General features: G+C 29.6%; 1 protein-coding gene across 1 annotated transcript; it reads right to left on the bottom strand.

Annotated features, from left to right (window-relative positions):
* Positions 1-440: 440 nt before the first annotated feature.
* Positions 441-13819, bottom strand: LOC110727690 (alpha-latroinsectotoxin-Lt1a-like). Its single transcript, XM_021907269.1, has 3 exons — positions 13775-13819; positions 11183-11603; positions 441-844 (listed from the first exon to the last, which is right to left on the bottom strand). Exons 1-3 carry the CDS (start codon positions 13817-13819, stop codon positions 441-443), a joined length of 870 nt encoding a protein of 289 aa, XP_021762961.1.
* Positions 13820-17961: the final 4142 nt, after the last annotated feature.

Here is a 17961-nt window from a genome sequence, read left to right as displayed (position 1 = left end):
GAGATGCTGAAGTGGATAAACCGATAGCAGTTGCGCCATTTTAAAGTTGGATTTCTGAGCTAAATCTGATGGTGTGTTTTCTTGGAGATCCTTGACATCCTTAAGGGGACCAATTTGTGGAATTTGCATCAGCTGTTTGCCTTGTTGGTAGCTGTATACCCTATTTATCAAAAAATGTAAGATGGTTTTTCCAGAATTTTTGTCAACCTCCATTGCAGACTCTGGGCAGCATTTAAGTATCTTTTTAATGACTCTCAGATTAACAAAATTCACGTTGGTGATAAAAGCAGCTCTATGCAGCGGGGTCAAACCTCCTCCGTCTGCCCAACATGACACAATACTATCTTGATTTACCAGCATTTCTATAAAATTATAGTCGACGTCAAAATCAGCTGATATATTCATTTGAGATTCAATTTCCATACCAGGTATAGATTTTTTCAGGTGTTCGTTACCATGGAAATGTACAACCAGTAAGGGTGTGTTGCCATCTGAATTTCAAGGAGCAGCTTGAAAATGCGTTCGTTGCCAACCTCAGCTGCAACATGAAAAAGGGTGTCTCCGTTGTTGTTCCTCTGATTTATCAGCTTATCAATTATTGATCTTGGCAACAACTTCTTTGTAACTTGTTCTATAAATTCATATTGCTCTGATCTGATGGCTATGTGAAGTATATTATCTCCGCTTAAGTTTTGCCCAACAAAATAGTTGCCATGTTCAATTTCTAAGGCTCGTAATTGCTTAAGGAACCCTATGTCGCCATTCTTTGCAGCATTCTCAAGAGACGGTTTCATAGATATCCGCCTAGGATTATTCTTATCTTCCAGTTTTAATGCTTTTCGCCCTTGAAAAAAATTTATAAAATGATCAATATATCATTCCTCTCTTCAATCATATGGCCACTTTACAAGTAGCTATTTCACTTACAGTGTCACGTATAAAATTATGCTATAATTAAATAATCTACAGTTCTATACTGTTAAAAATAAGCTAATAGCTAATCTAGAAAAATCTTGTAATTTCTAGTTAAAGCTATTTTACAATATTCTAGAATAGGCTTAAGAAAATATCTAGGAAAAATCTAAGAAAAAATCTAGCCTAGAGGGAAGTTCTAGATAATGTTAAGTCACCTAGAAAGATCTAGAGTAAAGTTATAGTAATATGTCGGTGGAAAGAACCGACTTACACCTACTATAAATAAGAGTAGGAGTAGCCATGCAATGTAATTCACTTCATGCAATAATAATTTCATCCTTGCAACCCATCACGTACTACTTCCACTTCTATTTCCAACATATACGTTATATTTTAGTACTTATCTATACTTCGTAAAACATTTGACATATTTGACTTTTTTTACATTACTAGTTAGATCTCGTGATATGTACGGTGACCTATATATAACTACTAGTTATAGATTATTGATTAAAAAATATTATAATCATAAATTAGTTAAGGTATAGTAAATTATTGATTTGATATTTGCAATTTTTAATTGTAGCTTAAAATACACAACTAAAACTAAAGTAGGCTAAAAATCTAACCAATATTTTTTCTTATTATAAAACAGGTCACAAATTATTTTAAAATTTTTGTTTTTGGTTTATACTAATAAATTAATTATTTAGAAAGATTTGTGACATTTTTTTATTTAAAATATATTTATTACTATGTGTTCATATGGAATATGAATAAAAAAAATATTATTTATGTAAAATTTTTGTTTCCTTAATTAATAGATTTTTTAAAAAAATAAGAAATGTAACTAAGGGCACATTCGAAGATGACAAGTGTAATTGTTGGCGTGTCTTTTAGTATATACTAGGTTAATACTTGTATGTGTGCAATATATAATCGCGATCAATCTCTTTCGTAGATTAATTAAGCTTAAAAAAATATGAAAATTTTTAGGTGCATGCGGCTATACCTTGCTTGATACAGCCAAAAAATGCAAAAAGAACATGTAACTATTTTGTAAAGAGCATACAGTTATTTTGTAAAGAACATATAGTTGTTTTGTAACGAACATCCAATTTTATATTTTTTTTCATATCTAAAGAACATGTGCAGTATTAATAAAGAACATGATAATATTATGTAATAAACTTTATCTATATATAACCACCCTAATTTGAAGACAAATTTAAATAAACATTTCACATTAAGTAATGATCATTATGTTGCAAATAAAGTACATTACACTGACTGATCAAAGAATATAAACATATGTTCTTTTTATTTATTTTTTAAGTGCAAGTATGTTCTTTTCACTCTAGGTATATGTTCATTACCTTTTAATAGTATGTTATTTTTACTTTAGGTATATGTTCATTACATTTTAATAGTATGTTCTTTTCACTATAACTATATGTTCATTACTTTTATATATCATGTTCTTTCCTACAAAACGACTGTACGTTGCACCGTACAGGCGCCTGTAGGAACCAGCTATTGAAAAAAATATTCCTTAACTTCATAGCGATAGTTATAATAAAAATAATCAAATATTAGCATTCGTTAGTTATTTAGTATAGAAAATTTGAATAATTAATAAAAAGAGAAAAATAATCCAAATTCTACTATCACAAATAAAATGCATGAAATAGAAATGTGAGAGAGACCATCCAACAATTATTTTTACTGTATAGAAAATTGTGTAATCAGTCATCTTTTATAAACATGTAATTAAATAATTAATTGATCATTTTCAAACTTTAGTTTTACCTTGAAAAGAAAAGGAAAAAAAAAGAAAAGAAAAGAATGATGTCACAAATAGTTTAGGAGGGAATTTTTTTATAATAAAGCGACACATGTACAATGGTGATGTCAACGATGATTCTTTTAGGGCCTGTTCACATTTACTTAATTTCAGTTCAGTTCAGTTCAGCTCCAATCAGTTCAGTTCAGTTCAGTTCAGCTCCAATCAGTTCAGTTCAGGTCAGCTCCAATCAGTTCAGTTCAGTTCAGCTCTTAATTTCCCTCGCTCTCTCATAAAATATTTATTTCAGCTCAATTTAATTCAGTTCAGTTCAGTTCTGTCCAGTTCAGTTCAGCTCGAATCAGTTCAGTTCAGTTCAGTTCAGCTCAGTTCAGTAAATGTGAACAGGCCTTTAGTATTAGTTATAGAAGATAGATAGATTTTTTTATTTTGATTTTTGGTTTATACCAAATTTATTTAAAAAGATTTATGACATCTTTGTATTTTAAATATAATTATTACTACGTGTTAATATGAAATATGTATAAAAAATATTATTTTTGTAAAATTTTTGTTTCCTTAATTAATAGATTTTTTTTAAAAATAAGAAGCATAACTAAAGACACACCCAAATATGACAAGTGTAAATGTTGGCGTGTCTTTTAGTATATATTAGGTTAGTTCTCGTGCCATGCACGGTAATCATCAATAATCATTATTAAACTATCATTATAATTAGTTTTTATAAACAAAATAAATTCTAAAAATATAATTGACAAATTTTGAGGAAAATAAAGGATTACGAAAGATATGTTTGATATTAATGAGGTAGAAAATGAGCAAAATTATGTTAAGAATGTGTTTTTATAGCTATATAAATATTTGTGTTAAAGATATGTCAAATCTTTTTTATTTTAAGTTATTATATTGTGTAAAGGTAGGGAATTTTTGTAAATAAAATTTGTTGCTTTAATAAAAATTTATTCAAAAAAAATAAAGGACACACCAGAAAATGACACGTGTCATTGCTGGTGTGTCTTTTAGTATATACTAGGTTAAGTCCCGTGCCATGCACGGTTATAATTAAACTATACAACAAAAATTTATAAAGAATGGTTTTTATTTATTTTTTCATTTTTTATTTTTATTTTTGAGGGGAATAAAGAATGGTCGTTAATTTAACAATTTATTCAAAAAAAATATTTGTCACAAAATAACTTGAATTTTAATTTATACCAAATGCGTAAAGGTTATTGTTTTGAATTTTATAAAAAATAATTTATTAATAGAAATTTAGAAGCTATTAGGTTTTATAAGAAAACGAAAATATACGCTTAGGTTAGTACCCGTATATGTCTTCAAAAAAAAAAAAGGGAAAAAAAGGTTAGTACCCGTATATGAACTCATATACATTTGTCCTTTATATTTTTGTTGCCACACTTTGACCGGCATTAAATGAAAATTTAGTTGATTTATATTACTTTAGGATAATTAGTATTCCATAATCAACTTTTTTAAAATGTATTTATAGTGAGTAGTAGCGGTTTTTATTTTGATTTTAATAATCACATTGCATAACGATTAATGTTGGAGCTTGGAGGAAAAAATTGATACTCCTTAATATTATAATAATCTTGGACAATGATATATTTAATACCTTATTTTTAATATATGTTTGTATACTTGTAACTAAAAGATTAAAGTATATAGAATATATGTTAAAAAAAAATATTAATTGGTATGATTGGATTAGATATGTTGTCAAAATAGAAATAAGTATTATTGTAGCTTATAAAATGGAAGTCATTTAAATTTGGTAAAAAAAAAAAAGGAAAGTGCAAAAAGGAGGGAAAATTATTAATGACATCGTGACAAATGTCATCTTAGATTCGCTTTTAGTATAGGTTAATTGATTATTGATTATTGATGATTATTGATGATGACTAGGTTAATACTTGTATGTGTGTAACCTAATCGTGATCAATCCCTTTCGTAGATTAATTAAGCTTAAAAAAAAATATTCCTCAACTTCATAGCGATAGTTATAATAAAAATAATCAAATATTAGCATTCGTTATTTATTCATTATAGAAAATTTGAATAATTAATAAAAAGAGAAAAATAATCCAAATTCTACCATCACAAATAAAATGCATGAAATAGTTTGGTTTTTTTTTTATTTTTTTAAAAAATCTATGTATGAGAAAAAAGAAATGTGAGAGAGACCATCCAACAATTAGTTTTCATGATTGCTAAACGCAACCTCTAGTTACTACTATACACCCCTCCTAAATACCATAAATACCCTTCTAAGCTAAAATCATTTTCACGACATTTTTGTCTGCTTTCCATTCCACCTTCTTCCACACCTAATTTCCAAAAATTTATACCTTTGTTTATTCGAATTACTCACATAATCAATTAGCGAACAATATTCCGAGATCTAATGAATATGAACACGAATCGGATGAAGTTGGGTGACACACGAAATAGGCTCAATCATTTCATACAATTTGAACGAAATATTAAAAAGTGGTTTTTTTTTTGAAGGTTGAAAAGTGGTTTTATTGATTCTACACATAATAGATTCGTATGATTCTTACAAATTCGAAGAGGCTAATGTAAAAATCATTACCCATTGCAAATTCAATGTATTTTAAGTTAAATTAATGCACTCTTGTTATTAGAGATTACTTGAGAGGAAAAAAAATAAAATGGTTATTTTCTCCCTACATCTAATAAATGAGTGGAATAGAGGCTGCGCTAAGTAAAGTCAGGTTGCGTTTAGCACTCCCCTTAGTTTTACTCTATAGAAAATTGTGTAATTAGTCATCTTTTAGAAAAATGTAATTAAATAATTAATTGATCATTTTCAAACATTAGTTTTACCTTGAAAAGAAAAGAAGAAAAAAAAAAAGAATGATGTCACAAATAGTTTAGGAGGGAAAATTTTTTATGATAAAGCGACACATGTACAATGGTTACGTTAACGGTAATTATTTTAGTATTTGTTATAGAAGATAGATAGATAGATATAGATTTTTTGATTTTGATTTTTGATTTATACCAAATTTATTTAGAAAGATTTGTGACATCTATGTATTTTAAATATAATTATTACTACGTATTAATATAGAATATGTATTAAAAAAACTATTATTTTGTAAAAGATTTGTTTCCTTTAATATACATATATATATAACTTAGGACACACCAAAAGATGACACATGTCATTGTTGTTGTGTCTTTTAATATATATTACTAGTTAATGCCCGAGCTATGCTCGAGTGTTTCAATTAATTCATGGTTGGATTAAGTTTATGCATAACATGGAAAATAAAAGTCAAAAATTAGAATCTATTAACTATTACTAAAACAAAAGTTGTTGACATCATCATTGCACACGTGTTGCTCTCTCAATACAAATTTACCCGCCTAAATGCAATCATGATGTCATCTTTTTTTTTTTGCTATTATATTTTACATTTTTGAAATTTAAATACTAGAAGCTTCTACATTACAACTAAAACCTACCAGTTTATCGTTGGAAATTTAAACAATTTTGAATAGCACACTAATATATGACCTCCTACATTGAACTATGCATCAGACAACGTTGATCACTATATCATAATTTTGATGAAATTAAAATAAAAAAAATAAAAATTACAAAATCTATGTAATTCTTATTTATATTCATGTACAATAGTTATTTATTTTTAAAATGTACAAATTAAAAATAGGTTTTATATAAACCGTGAATCGCACGGGGTTCTAACCTAGTTATTAATATGTAACAAACTTTTTTTTTCTTTTTTAATTCGATCAAATTGGAAATAGGATTATGTATGTTAAAATTCAAATTTCTATCTTATCTATTATCTTGATAAAATTATTATTTATTTTCTTATGAAAATAATGACAAATAAAAGTTTTAGGAGGGAATTTTTTTAATATGGTATTGACACATGTAATCTAACAATTATGTTGGGGATTACTTTAGTATATTAGTGTAGATTGATTATTGAATGATTATTGATTCATATACTAATTTGATCATCATTTTTTTAGTAACATATTTGAAACAAATTTTATTATGAACCCCTTAAATAACCTCCAACCGTGAGTAACCCCTCGAGTAACAATTCTTGACCAATCAAGTAAACACTCTAGTAGTCTCAGACCGAAACACTCAAGTAACCCCAAACTTCTCAAGTAACCTCTGACCAATGGCGAAGGAGATAGAAAATAACTTTTCTTGAATAGAACATAATAATTTATTTGTTTTTTTTTTTACAAGTTCGTTTTTCAATTAATCAAATTATAATATAAAATATAAAAAAGAAGTAAAATATAAGAAATATAAATGACAAAGTACTATTCATATCACATTCCTTAATTTTTGTATTAGCCATTATTGTCAGTTAATACTTTAATAATTTATTTGTTAATGTAAATAAGTCCATTATTACTACAAATTTTTTTTGGTGTAGCAGGCCTCATCATGCGACAGGGGTTGCCCGAGTTTTTTTGTTAGGGGTTACTTGAGTTTTTCAATCAAACTTTACTTAAGTTTTTCAGTCATGGGTTACTCGAGTTACTCGCTCAGGGGTTACTTGAGTTACTCGCTCAGGGGTTACTTGAGTTTTACCCATTATAATCACCAAAATACTCGAGTAACCCTTGACCGAGAAACTCAAGTAACCCTTAACCTAGAAACTCAAGTAACCCCCCTGACCGAGAAATTCAAGTAAACCATGTTGCAGGGTACAACATACCTGTAGACACCCATTTGTGTCTCCCCAAAACCAAACCGAGTGATGAGTGCCTTTCACGTCGAATCGTAATCGAATGAAACGAAAGTGTGGAAAGGTCTAGTGTTGCGGAAAGTTTTATTTCTTTTCTCTTCTCCCTGTTTTTGAAAACTTTATTTTAAGAAAACAGCCAATCCAGTTTGGTTGGTCCATAATATGGGTCCAATAGTAGTATAGTTGGATGGGGCTTGCAAAGACCTTTCCAACGATATATTATAAGCCCAATTCCGATGAATATTGAGGAAATTATGGCCAATTTACTAAACTGGGCCCGGTTTGAGTTTTAAGTACGACCCTATGATCTAGGGGAGGACCTAATATAATTTATCATTCCTAATGAAATTAGGAATGGTTTTAGTCTTCTAGAATATTCTAGAAGGTTCTTTTCATCTTAATTCAATTAGGACTCTTCAGAGTTTTAATTAGATCAAATAGCATTTTCGATTGAAATTATATCTTCCAGTACGGTAAGTTTATCAGTTTTTCGAAAACGCGTTGAAAGCCGATTTGGCGTCCAACCCCAGGCCTTGGCGCCAGACGCCAGCATTGGCGCCTGGCGCTAGCCACTGGTTCTGGCGCCAATGAGCCAGGGCTGGCGCCAAGGTGTTTTTGTGGTCTTCAGACTCTATTTTGATAAATTATCTTTTTTGGATGATTTTCTCTATAAATATCATATCAAAAACTCCGTTTTCATTCACGGATTGTCAATATTCATTCACCATTCATTCATCTACATCTATCGATTCACCAATTCTCTTTATTCTTAAGTTTTAATAAACTCCGTTTTCAAACATCAACTTTCTTCATTCATTAATCAACTCTCATCAAGATTTTCTTGATTATTCTTTCTCTCTCCCTTTTTCTAAACTAGCCTTTTCTCAAATAAATAATTCCGCATTCATTAGATCTTGATACACCTAGCCATATTCGAAGTTGCCTTCGCCCTAGACGTGAAAGATTTTAATTTCTGAGGGTTTGGTCCCAAATCTCTCTTTCAATTATTTAATTTAATTGTTTTGTTTATTATTTTCCTTGAAGTTACTAACGTGTGTATTTTGTTATTAGAAAGAGGTACGAGGCATCCAATTAAGTATTTTATTGGTTTAATTGATATTATGATGTAGAAATCATGCTTAGATTGTTATTTTGATTTCTAGTATCATGTCTAGGGTAACTTTAATATCAAGTATGATTAAAAGTACGATGCTTCCTATATTCTTCCTAATATTAATTCATGTTAGTATCATGTTAGGGCTAAAGATTTGATTTTTATTGCTTAGTGACATGCTAGGGTTTGTTATTAATCTTGTTAGTATCATGCCTAGGATTTTGCTGTGCTTTAACATGATTATGATGATTATGATTATGATTAGTAATATTATTATTAATGATGTTGATTATTTATTATGTTGCTTGATATATATTATATATTGTTATTGCTTGATCACCTTTTATTGCAGGTTAAAGGGAATTGGTATTTGCAACCACGCTTAATAAGATAATTAATAATCTTGTTTAAGGTTAATATGATTATAATTCAAGTGATCGCCAATAATAGATTTGTTTGTGCATTAAAATTCAACCAACATAGATTAAATAGGTTTAGGGTTAATCCTATTGATTGTATGTTAGTCAGAAAGCGCACATGAATACGAGCAGAATAAAGTAGAGGCCTATTATTAGGGCAGGTTCAATCTCTTTTAGGTTGGATTTGTACCATCATCCCCGAACCCTTATTTGGTTCATGACCTTATGGAGTTGGCGATCTCTTGGATCGTTAAGGGGTGTAACCTTCACCTCGTGAACGGTTTACAAGTTCCTTAAAAACTTGTTGGCGACTCTTTTGCTCTATCTTCTTCCCTTTTGGACGCCACCGTACTTTAGTGTATGATTACAGTGGGGTTCAAGCTAGTGGGATTTTAAAGGCTTGAAATTATTTCCTATAATACCGCATATAAAAATTTGTGTTATTACTAATTCATATATTATTTATCAATATAGATCTATACATACATATTTATGTTGTATATTCACTCAGTTTTTGGTTGTGCAACTGTTATGTGATTTTTTAGCACAATGCTTAGACAAAATATATACAGGTAGATAAGATATAAGGGTACTTAGCTTGTATAGTGCATAATGATAAATTATGTATATAGATTTGGTGATTATAATGGGTAAAATAGATATTATATTGTATAACTATTGAACCGATTAATATGACGATAAAATTTTAGTTTTGAATCCCTCTACAGACTACGGGTAACAGGAAACGACTTTCTTAGCTTGTATAGTGCATAATTTATTCATTCTTAATCAATAAAATAACAATGCAAAAAAAATGAAAGGGAATAAAATAAAAGCAATGCAAATGACATAAAATTCATATATAACATTCCGTAATAAATGTATTGACCATTATTGTGGTGATTGGTGAATAGAATTTTAATAATTATTATTTCTTTGAAACAATTTTATTAATTAATTTGTTAATGCAAGTTTGTCTAATTTTACTAATTGAATTATTTTTGATTTGTTTTTATGAAATTAAACTTTTAATTTTTAAACCACAATGACTAGTGTATATATATATTGTGGTTGAAGAATACTCCGTACTATTGTGGTTGAAGAATACTCCGTACTATGTAAGACTGCGTTCACTTGACCTTAAAAAAATATCCAGTAAAAATAATTTAAGTTCAGTAAAATTAGTAACTCTAGAGAAGAAATATAATAAAGAATCAGTGAAAATACAATTTAGCAAAAATAATTTCAGTTTAGTAAAGGTAATTTCAGTTTAGTAAAAATAATTTAAGTTCAACAAAAAATAATTTCTATTTGGTAAAAATAATTTCAATTCTGCAAAAATAAGGTAATGTGAACCTGACCTAAAGTTTAAAGTATGAATAGCTAGGGGTGAGCATGAGACGGGTACCCGTACAGTTAGTACTAACAGTTCGGGTACCCAATAACCAAAATCACTAAAAGTGATACCCATATCCGCAACCGATAAGTCGGGTACCCGAATTTTCGGATCGGTTATCGGGTACCCAATAAGATATCCGATAATGATAATTAAACTTATTTATATAGTGATTATGTTAAAATTTACAACTAATTAAAAACAATACCATATGATTTTGACCAAATTATTAATAATATTACTAATCATTGATATTATAAGTGATTATGAAATAAAGTAAAAGCTTAGATATATATTAATAGATTTAAGTAAGGAAAAAAAGCAAAAAAATGCTTATCGGATCGGATCGGGTAACCGTTAAGTTTAAAATGATACCCATAACCATACCGGATAACAAATTATCGGAAAGGATACCCAAACCGTTATGGTTATCGAATCGGGTACCCTAATTTTCGAAACGGTTTTTCGAATTTTCGGGAAGTTTTGCTCAGCCCTAAATGAATAGCCATATTTATGTGACAAACCTTATTTCTTTTCCTTATGATATCTAGCATAGAGGTTTTTTTTTTATTTTATTATTTTTTTTTTAAAAAAGAAGGTTTTATAAAAAAAAAAAAAAGGTTTCAGATAAATAGAGACGGCTTATAAATGGAAACATACGGATCGGAGTATTAATCTATTTAGAAATTAATATAGGGATAACCTATGTACAACAAATTATTTTAGTGATAGAAATCGAATAGTTACCAAAAGGTGGGAATTTGATAATTGCAAGATGAAGAGGCGTCTCCTTGGAATAGTTGGTAACACGAGCAAGCTCAGGATACTTCTCCAGCAACAATTTAGGAATCTCATCCCAATTGTAATTGATAATTGCAACATGTAACGGCGTATTGCCTTCTTTATTCTTCAACCTCCATGCCTGCCATTGTATACTTTCATCAAGGAGCACCTTGAAAATTTTGGCATCACCCAATGCTGCCGCAGCATGAAGAGGGGTGTTTCCATCATTGTTGGTTACACCAACCAACTCAGGTTGCTGCTTCACCAACCATTCAGCAACCTTAAACTTGCGTTTGATAAGTGCAACATGCAACGGCGTGTTGCCGTCTTTATTCTGGACACTCCAATCAAGCGGTTTCGCTTCCTTGTTGGCCTCCGAATGCCCCTTTCCATATTCAAGTAGCTTTTCGAATGCCTCGATGTTTGTTTGGGTTTTTTTAGGGGGGAAGCAATTAAATCAGTTAATTAATAAATTGGTTTCACCTTCGCATCTTTATATATACTACTAGCTTAGCTTGCTGGGGATCTTAACTTGCTCACATTCCTTACGTAATGATTGAGTAAGATATGTTTCTTTTTAAAGGAAGATTGTAAGAATTCCTTTTAACAAATTAGTTTGTAGCTTCATTTTATTTCTCAACATAATCTACTTTTCATTTTTCTTTTGTATTGGTTCATCAATTACGTTATTTTATCTTTAATACTCCCTCCGTTCCAGAATGATGTTCGTTCCTGTTTTGTAAATCGATGCAAATTTTTACCCAACTTTGACCGCAAACTAGCAAAAATTATAAAAGTTAGATATTAATAATCTACTCACCAAGACGAATCAAACTAAATCCCACATGACTATATTTATTCTTATAGATTAAGAGAAATTTAGAAAATTCTCTCTTTCTTAAAAAAGTCAAAGATTTCAAACTAGAACATTATTGTGAAACGGATGGAGTACATGGTATTAAATAGATTTACTTTTAAGCACTCTCTTTGTGTTTAAATGAAATATATCTCTTGTACATGTATGTCAATGCAACACTTTAACTGATAATATCTTTAATTATCAATAAATAAAATTTGTAACAATTGAGTACTAATTAATTATATATTATTTAAGACAATTCCAACAAGTATCCACAAGACTATATTTATTTTTATGTATAAATCACGGATATTAGTCAAAGTGAATTAAACAAATAGGGTAAATAAAAAAGTCAAAACATTTCACTTATATAAACATGGAGGGATAATCATTTTTTTTTATTTCTATTTATCATGCAAAAGAAAACCTGGATAGTGCAAGAACTGAGCTGAACTGAACTAAAATTAACTTATGAGCTGAACTAATTGGAGTTGAACTGAACTGAATAAAACTAAATAAAGCTGAAATGAATATTTTATGAGAGAAGAAAATTAGGAGTTGAAGTGAACTGAATAGAGCTGAAATGAATATTTTATGAGGGGAGAAAATTAGGAGCTGAAGTGAACTGAACTGAAATTAAGCTAAAGTGAATAGCCCTAAGACACACACACACAAAAAAAAAAAAAAAAGGTTTATTTTTGTAATACTCCTTCTATACTTGTTAAAGAATTAAATGTGCAAAATTTGTGTTAATTTCTAAAAAAAAATTTTATTACCTTAAATGAAAATTTCCCTTCATCTAAAGTAACTCTAATGGAGTAATGGTTATATTTAGGGACTTTTTTGCAATATTAAAAAGTCTCTAGTTATAAGAGTGACTATTAGAACTAAATAAAATTAACTTGCTCAAACTAATTTACTTGAGAAATATAAAGTTTCCAAAATATAGGAAATTAATATACTACTAATAAATTAACTTTTTAAAACAAGTTAATTGAGAAAATCAATCTCGTTAAAATAGCAAGATTATACTCCCACTGCTTTTTTAAGTGTTACACTTTTACCGGTATATAATTTTAGCAGTTAATTAATCACACAGTTGGCATATAATGAATAGATCAGATCCGCCCCCGACATGTGACAGGGAGTGGTAATATATATGAAGCCAGCCAATCAATCAGTCTTTCAAACATGCTTTTCACTTTTGCTGATGCCAAACTTACCAAGGTGAAAAGCTTATAGAGACCTCATTTAAGTTTTAGCTTCTTATTGTCAGCTTCTAACATGCCTTGTCATCCTTTTACTCCTTTAATAATGTTCTTTGCTGCATTAACAATTATTGAATATTACTTCACGATGCTCACGTTTCTTTATTTTACTTGTCTTAGTCCATTTTATTATTCCATGTCATGTGACACACATTTACTTTAGTCTTTTATTATTGGATGGACTTTGATTGCATGATCAACAAGATTTGAAATACTAAGTATACAAGATTACAAGTCCTTCTTGTCTGATGCAAAATTTAATTTATTAAATTATGATTGGGTGAAATTATTGAAAGGGAAAAGTAGTACTCCGTAGTAGGGGTGTTCAAAAAAACCCGTCCCGATTGATGACACGACCCGATTTCTCGATAACCCGCAAAAAACCCGATGGGTAATTGTTAATTTTTTTCTATTTTTCGGGACGGGTACCTGACCCGACAAAACAGTCAGTTCACGGGTCGGGACATGGGCCATGATTTACTTCTTGCGGGTACCCGAATTCCGGACAGTATATTAAGAACAGAAAAAAAAGAAGAAAAAAAAAGAATCCTTCCCTTAATTGAGCTGAGCCCAGCCCACTTACTCTCTTAACCACTTAGGGTTTTATTTTTATCACCCCCAAAACAAGTGTAGCTATTCATTCCTTCCCTAATCTCTCTCTCTCACAGCTTCCTCGGTTCATTATTTCAATCATGCCTTCGATCTCATTCATTGAGTTGAACTATCCAACATCAAGAGAATAAGGCTAGCTCACACCCATTCCAAATTACTAGCCAACATCAAGAGAATTAGGCGGCCGAGAGGTCTAACAACAACTGAATTGAACTGCGTCGGCCGAGAAATCTCCCACCACGGCGGCTGAGAGTCCTCCACCGCAAGCAGGCGCGATGGACGGAGAAGCAGATCTTGAAATTTGCTTTTGAATTGTAGTTGCTAAAGGCAAAACATTTTCAATTTTTAATTTTATTATTTTTTCTTCTAGGATTATAGCTTAGTGTGATAGTTTTTTCTTTTTTGAGAAACGAGTTAGATAGTAACTGTTGTTTATAGTGGAAAAATTAATTCAATAATTCAGATTTTTTTTTTTTTTTGGTTAATACTCGTTAACAAAAATGTAAGTTAGAGAAATTAAAATAAAAAAAAAAAGTAAGTTGGTATATCCGGGTACCCTATGTCCCGACCCCAGAAAAACGGGTACCCAAAACTCGGGTACCCGATCTTCTCGGGTCGGGACACGGGACGAGATTCAAACTACTCGAAGATTCGGGTACCCGAAATTTCGGGTACCCGAAAACCCGGGTACCGGATTTGAACACCCCTACTCTGTAGTGTGTGTGAGAGAGAGTACATAAAAATTGATATGGCCCCCCATATAAGTTTGTAGCATGAAGTAATCTTGAATGTTGCTGAAAAAGAGGAAAAGAAAAAGAGCAAACATATCAGGTCATAGGGATATGAAACTCTCTTCTTAAATTTTTTACAACCGAAAAGAAATGCAATAGACAAAACAGAATCAATTTAACCGTTTATTTTTAAAAATTATAGTTATCATATTTCAAACAACAAACATAAAATCAAAAGTTGTAACTAATATGTAATTGAGATAGTATATTTAACTCTACATGACATCACATATTCACCTTATTGGGTCTACCATTGTACGAAAATGAGGACAAATAATAAACAACTATATTTATCAATATTAATATATTGTAAATGCGCATTTTTTTTTTGGTAAAAAGACTAATAACCAGTGGCAGTTTCAGTATGGGTTCGGTGGGTGTCTTACTCCATTTTATTATTCCATGTCATGTGACACACATTTACTTTAGTTTTGCCAAGAAAAGAAAAAAAAAACTAAAATCTTTTTGTAAAAGTTTTCATATATATGCAACATATAAGAAATTCAATTAATTTTATTTAAATTGAATACAATTATCGATAAAATCTTACTATTACTCCCTCCGTTTTTAAATACTTGCTCCACTTTCCTTTTTCGGCTATTTTTAAATAATTGCTCAATTTCCTTATTTGGAAAGCTTTTACAATATTTAATTAATTTCTCTCACCAAATTGACCCAACAATATTAATTCCATATTCTATCTCCTTCAATTCTCTCCACTACTTTTGGTTTTTTACAATTTTTTATTCTTCCACCAACCCTGCTACCTCTATATTTTATTACTTTCTCTAATTTCTCCTAAAACTCCGCGCATGGAGAAATGGAGCAAGTATTTAAAAACGGAGAGAGTATTAATCTGTGCATTGCACAAAGTCAAAACTAGACTTTTTTTTTTAATATTACGTGTATATTGAAATTTTTTCCCTGCAGGCGCATGCACGATGTTTCGTGCATTTAATTTTGTTTAAAAAAAAAGGCGGAATGAACATATAGTTGTTCAGTAAAGAACATTTAGTTGTTTTGTAAAGAACATATATTTATCTTATAAAGAACATCACATATAATTGTTTTGTAATGAACATATAGTTATTTTGTAAAGAACATTTAGCTTTACACTACAAGAAAATAACCTTTTCGTAGCGATTATTTTAACCTTTAGTATCGATTGTAATTGCAACAAAAAGCTTTCCCAACGAATGGTCATTCGATACAATATCCCCCGTTGCCTTAGTCTTTGGTAGTTGTTTTCAATATCGCTGGGGTTGGCCTTAATAATCGATACGAAAAACTACATCCAATCGTGGTGATTATTGTAGCGATTACAATCGCTATAAATGTTTAATTCATTTTCTTCTTCTTCTTCTTCAAAAAAAAAAAAAAAAAAAAAAACCTGCGTATGATCTTTACAAGATTCTAACATGCAACCTCAAATTCTTATATTAAATGTTTCACCAATAAGCTATGACATATTTTATGTATTCTTTGTCAAACAATATTTATATATCTAGTGTTGAAAAGGCTTTTCGTATCGATTTTTAGGATTTAGTGGCGATTGTAAATGATACGATTTCTCAAAATTATATAAATGTGTAAAAATAATGTGGATATGTATTATTATGTTTTCCGCATCGATTTTATATGGGAAAATCATGGCGATTGTAAAATGATACACCTTCCTTAATTAATTCACAAACAAACTTGCATATTGTAGCGAATGTACAATCACTACGAAAAGACATTTTTCTTGTAGTGTTATGTTCTTTATATATATCTAAAGAACATCTGTAATATTAATAAAGAACATGAAAATATAATGTGATGAATATTATTTGTATTCAATCATCATAATCTAAAAACAAAATTTAAAAATACATTTCAAAATAAACAATTTATTTTTTGTCACAAATAAAAGTACATTATACTGACAATCAATGAACATGAAAATAAAGAACATTATTAAATAGCACGCATGTTTCTTTACTCTAGGTATATGTTCATTGTATTTTATTATATTTTTAATAGTAGGTTCTTTTTACTTAAGGTATATGTTCATTGTATTTTAATAGTATGTTCTTTTCATTGTAACTATATAGATATGTTCATTATGTTTCTATAATATGTTCATCCGCTTTATAAAATATGAAAAAGAACATTTTACTGTATTTTAATGTACATTGTATTATTTAGATCTACAACTTTTTCTGAATTTGCTAATTTGTTTGCTTTCTTTTTTCAAAATGTAATAATTGGTCGGTTTTCTTCAAGAACTTCATATAGTTTCTCATTGCAACACCAAAACCACATAAATCACAAATTTACACCAAGAACTTGCAAAAAAACTACTAATCGAACTCAAATTGAACAACTATGCATGTCGAAATTGTACTTACCTTTTGTTTTCGTCAGCCATCTTGAACAATTTTGCACCAAGAAGTTTGAAATCAACAATTTCTTTATTAAGGTTTGATGAATTTGAAGAAGTTTTCATTTTTTTCTTTTTTGTGAGAGAAATCTTGTAGAGAGAGAAAAATTCTAGAGAGAGTATAATTTAAAATATTTTGAATTGAAATTACTGTATGGTAAAAAAATAATTACTATTTATCTTTTTTGCTTTTTTACAAAAAAAGAAGCTCAATATAACTTTTGTACATTAGAATTGAACAATATGTTCTTTCTACAACCATGTACATTATACAACATAATCTACAACCACCCATTAAGTACATATTAAGGAGTGAAAATAAAATTAAAAATACAGGCAATCCATACAAAATTCATTAGTTCCATAGACAATAGTATGTGCTCCCTGATATGGACATAACACTAAAATACCAACATTGGATTAATTAAATAGGCATAATTTATTAAAGTTTTGGAGGTGGTATCCAATACATAAAATCAAGGAAATTTTGACAATTACCACCTTTTGTTATGTCCATTTTAGCAATTACCACCTTCTATTTTTTTTTTTTTTGAAAATTACCACCTTCTCTTTTCAAAAATATCAAGAGTTACCACTTTCTTGCCTCCCAACTACTACATGACGTCATCTTGGGCCCGCCCTTTACCTTCCCTCCCTATTTCCCTCATATTTCTCATTCCTAACTCGATTCTCATCTCCCCTTTCACTTTTTTTTCCCCCAAAACACCAATACTTGCTCATCAATTTTGATTTGGAGGAGTGAATTGAAGTGTTTTTGATATTTTGGGGGA

The sequence above is a fragment of the Chenopodium quinoa genome, unplaced genomic scaffold (genome assembly GCF_001683475.1).
Source record: "Chenopodium quinoa cultivar QQ74 unplaced genomic scaffold, ASM168347v1, whole genome shotgun sequence".
NCBI classification, from domain to species: domain Eukaryota; kingdom Viridiplantae; phylum Streptophyta; class Magnoliopsida; order Caryophyllales; family Amaranthaceae; genus Chenopodium; species Chenopodium quinoa.
This window is presented reverse-complemented; position numbering and strand designations above follow the sequence as displayed.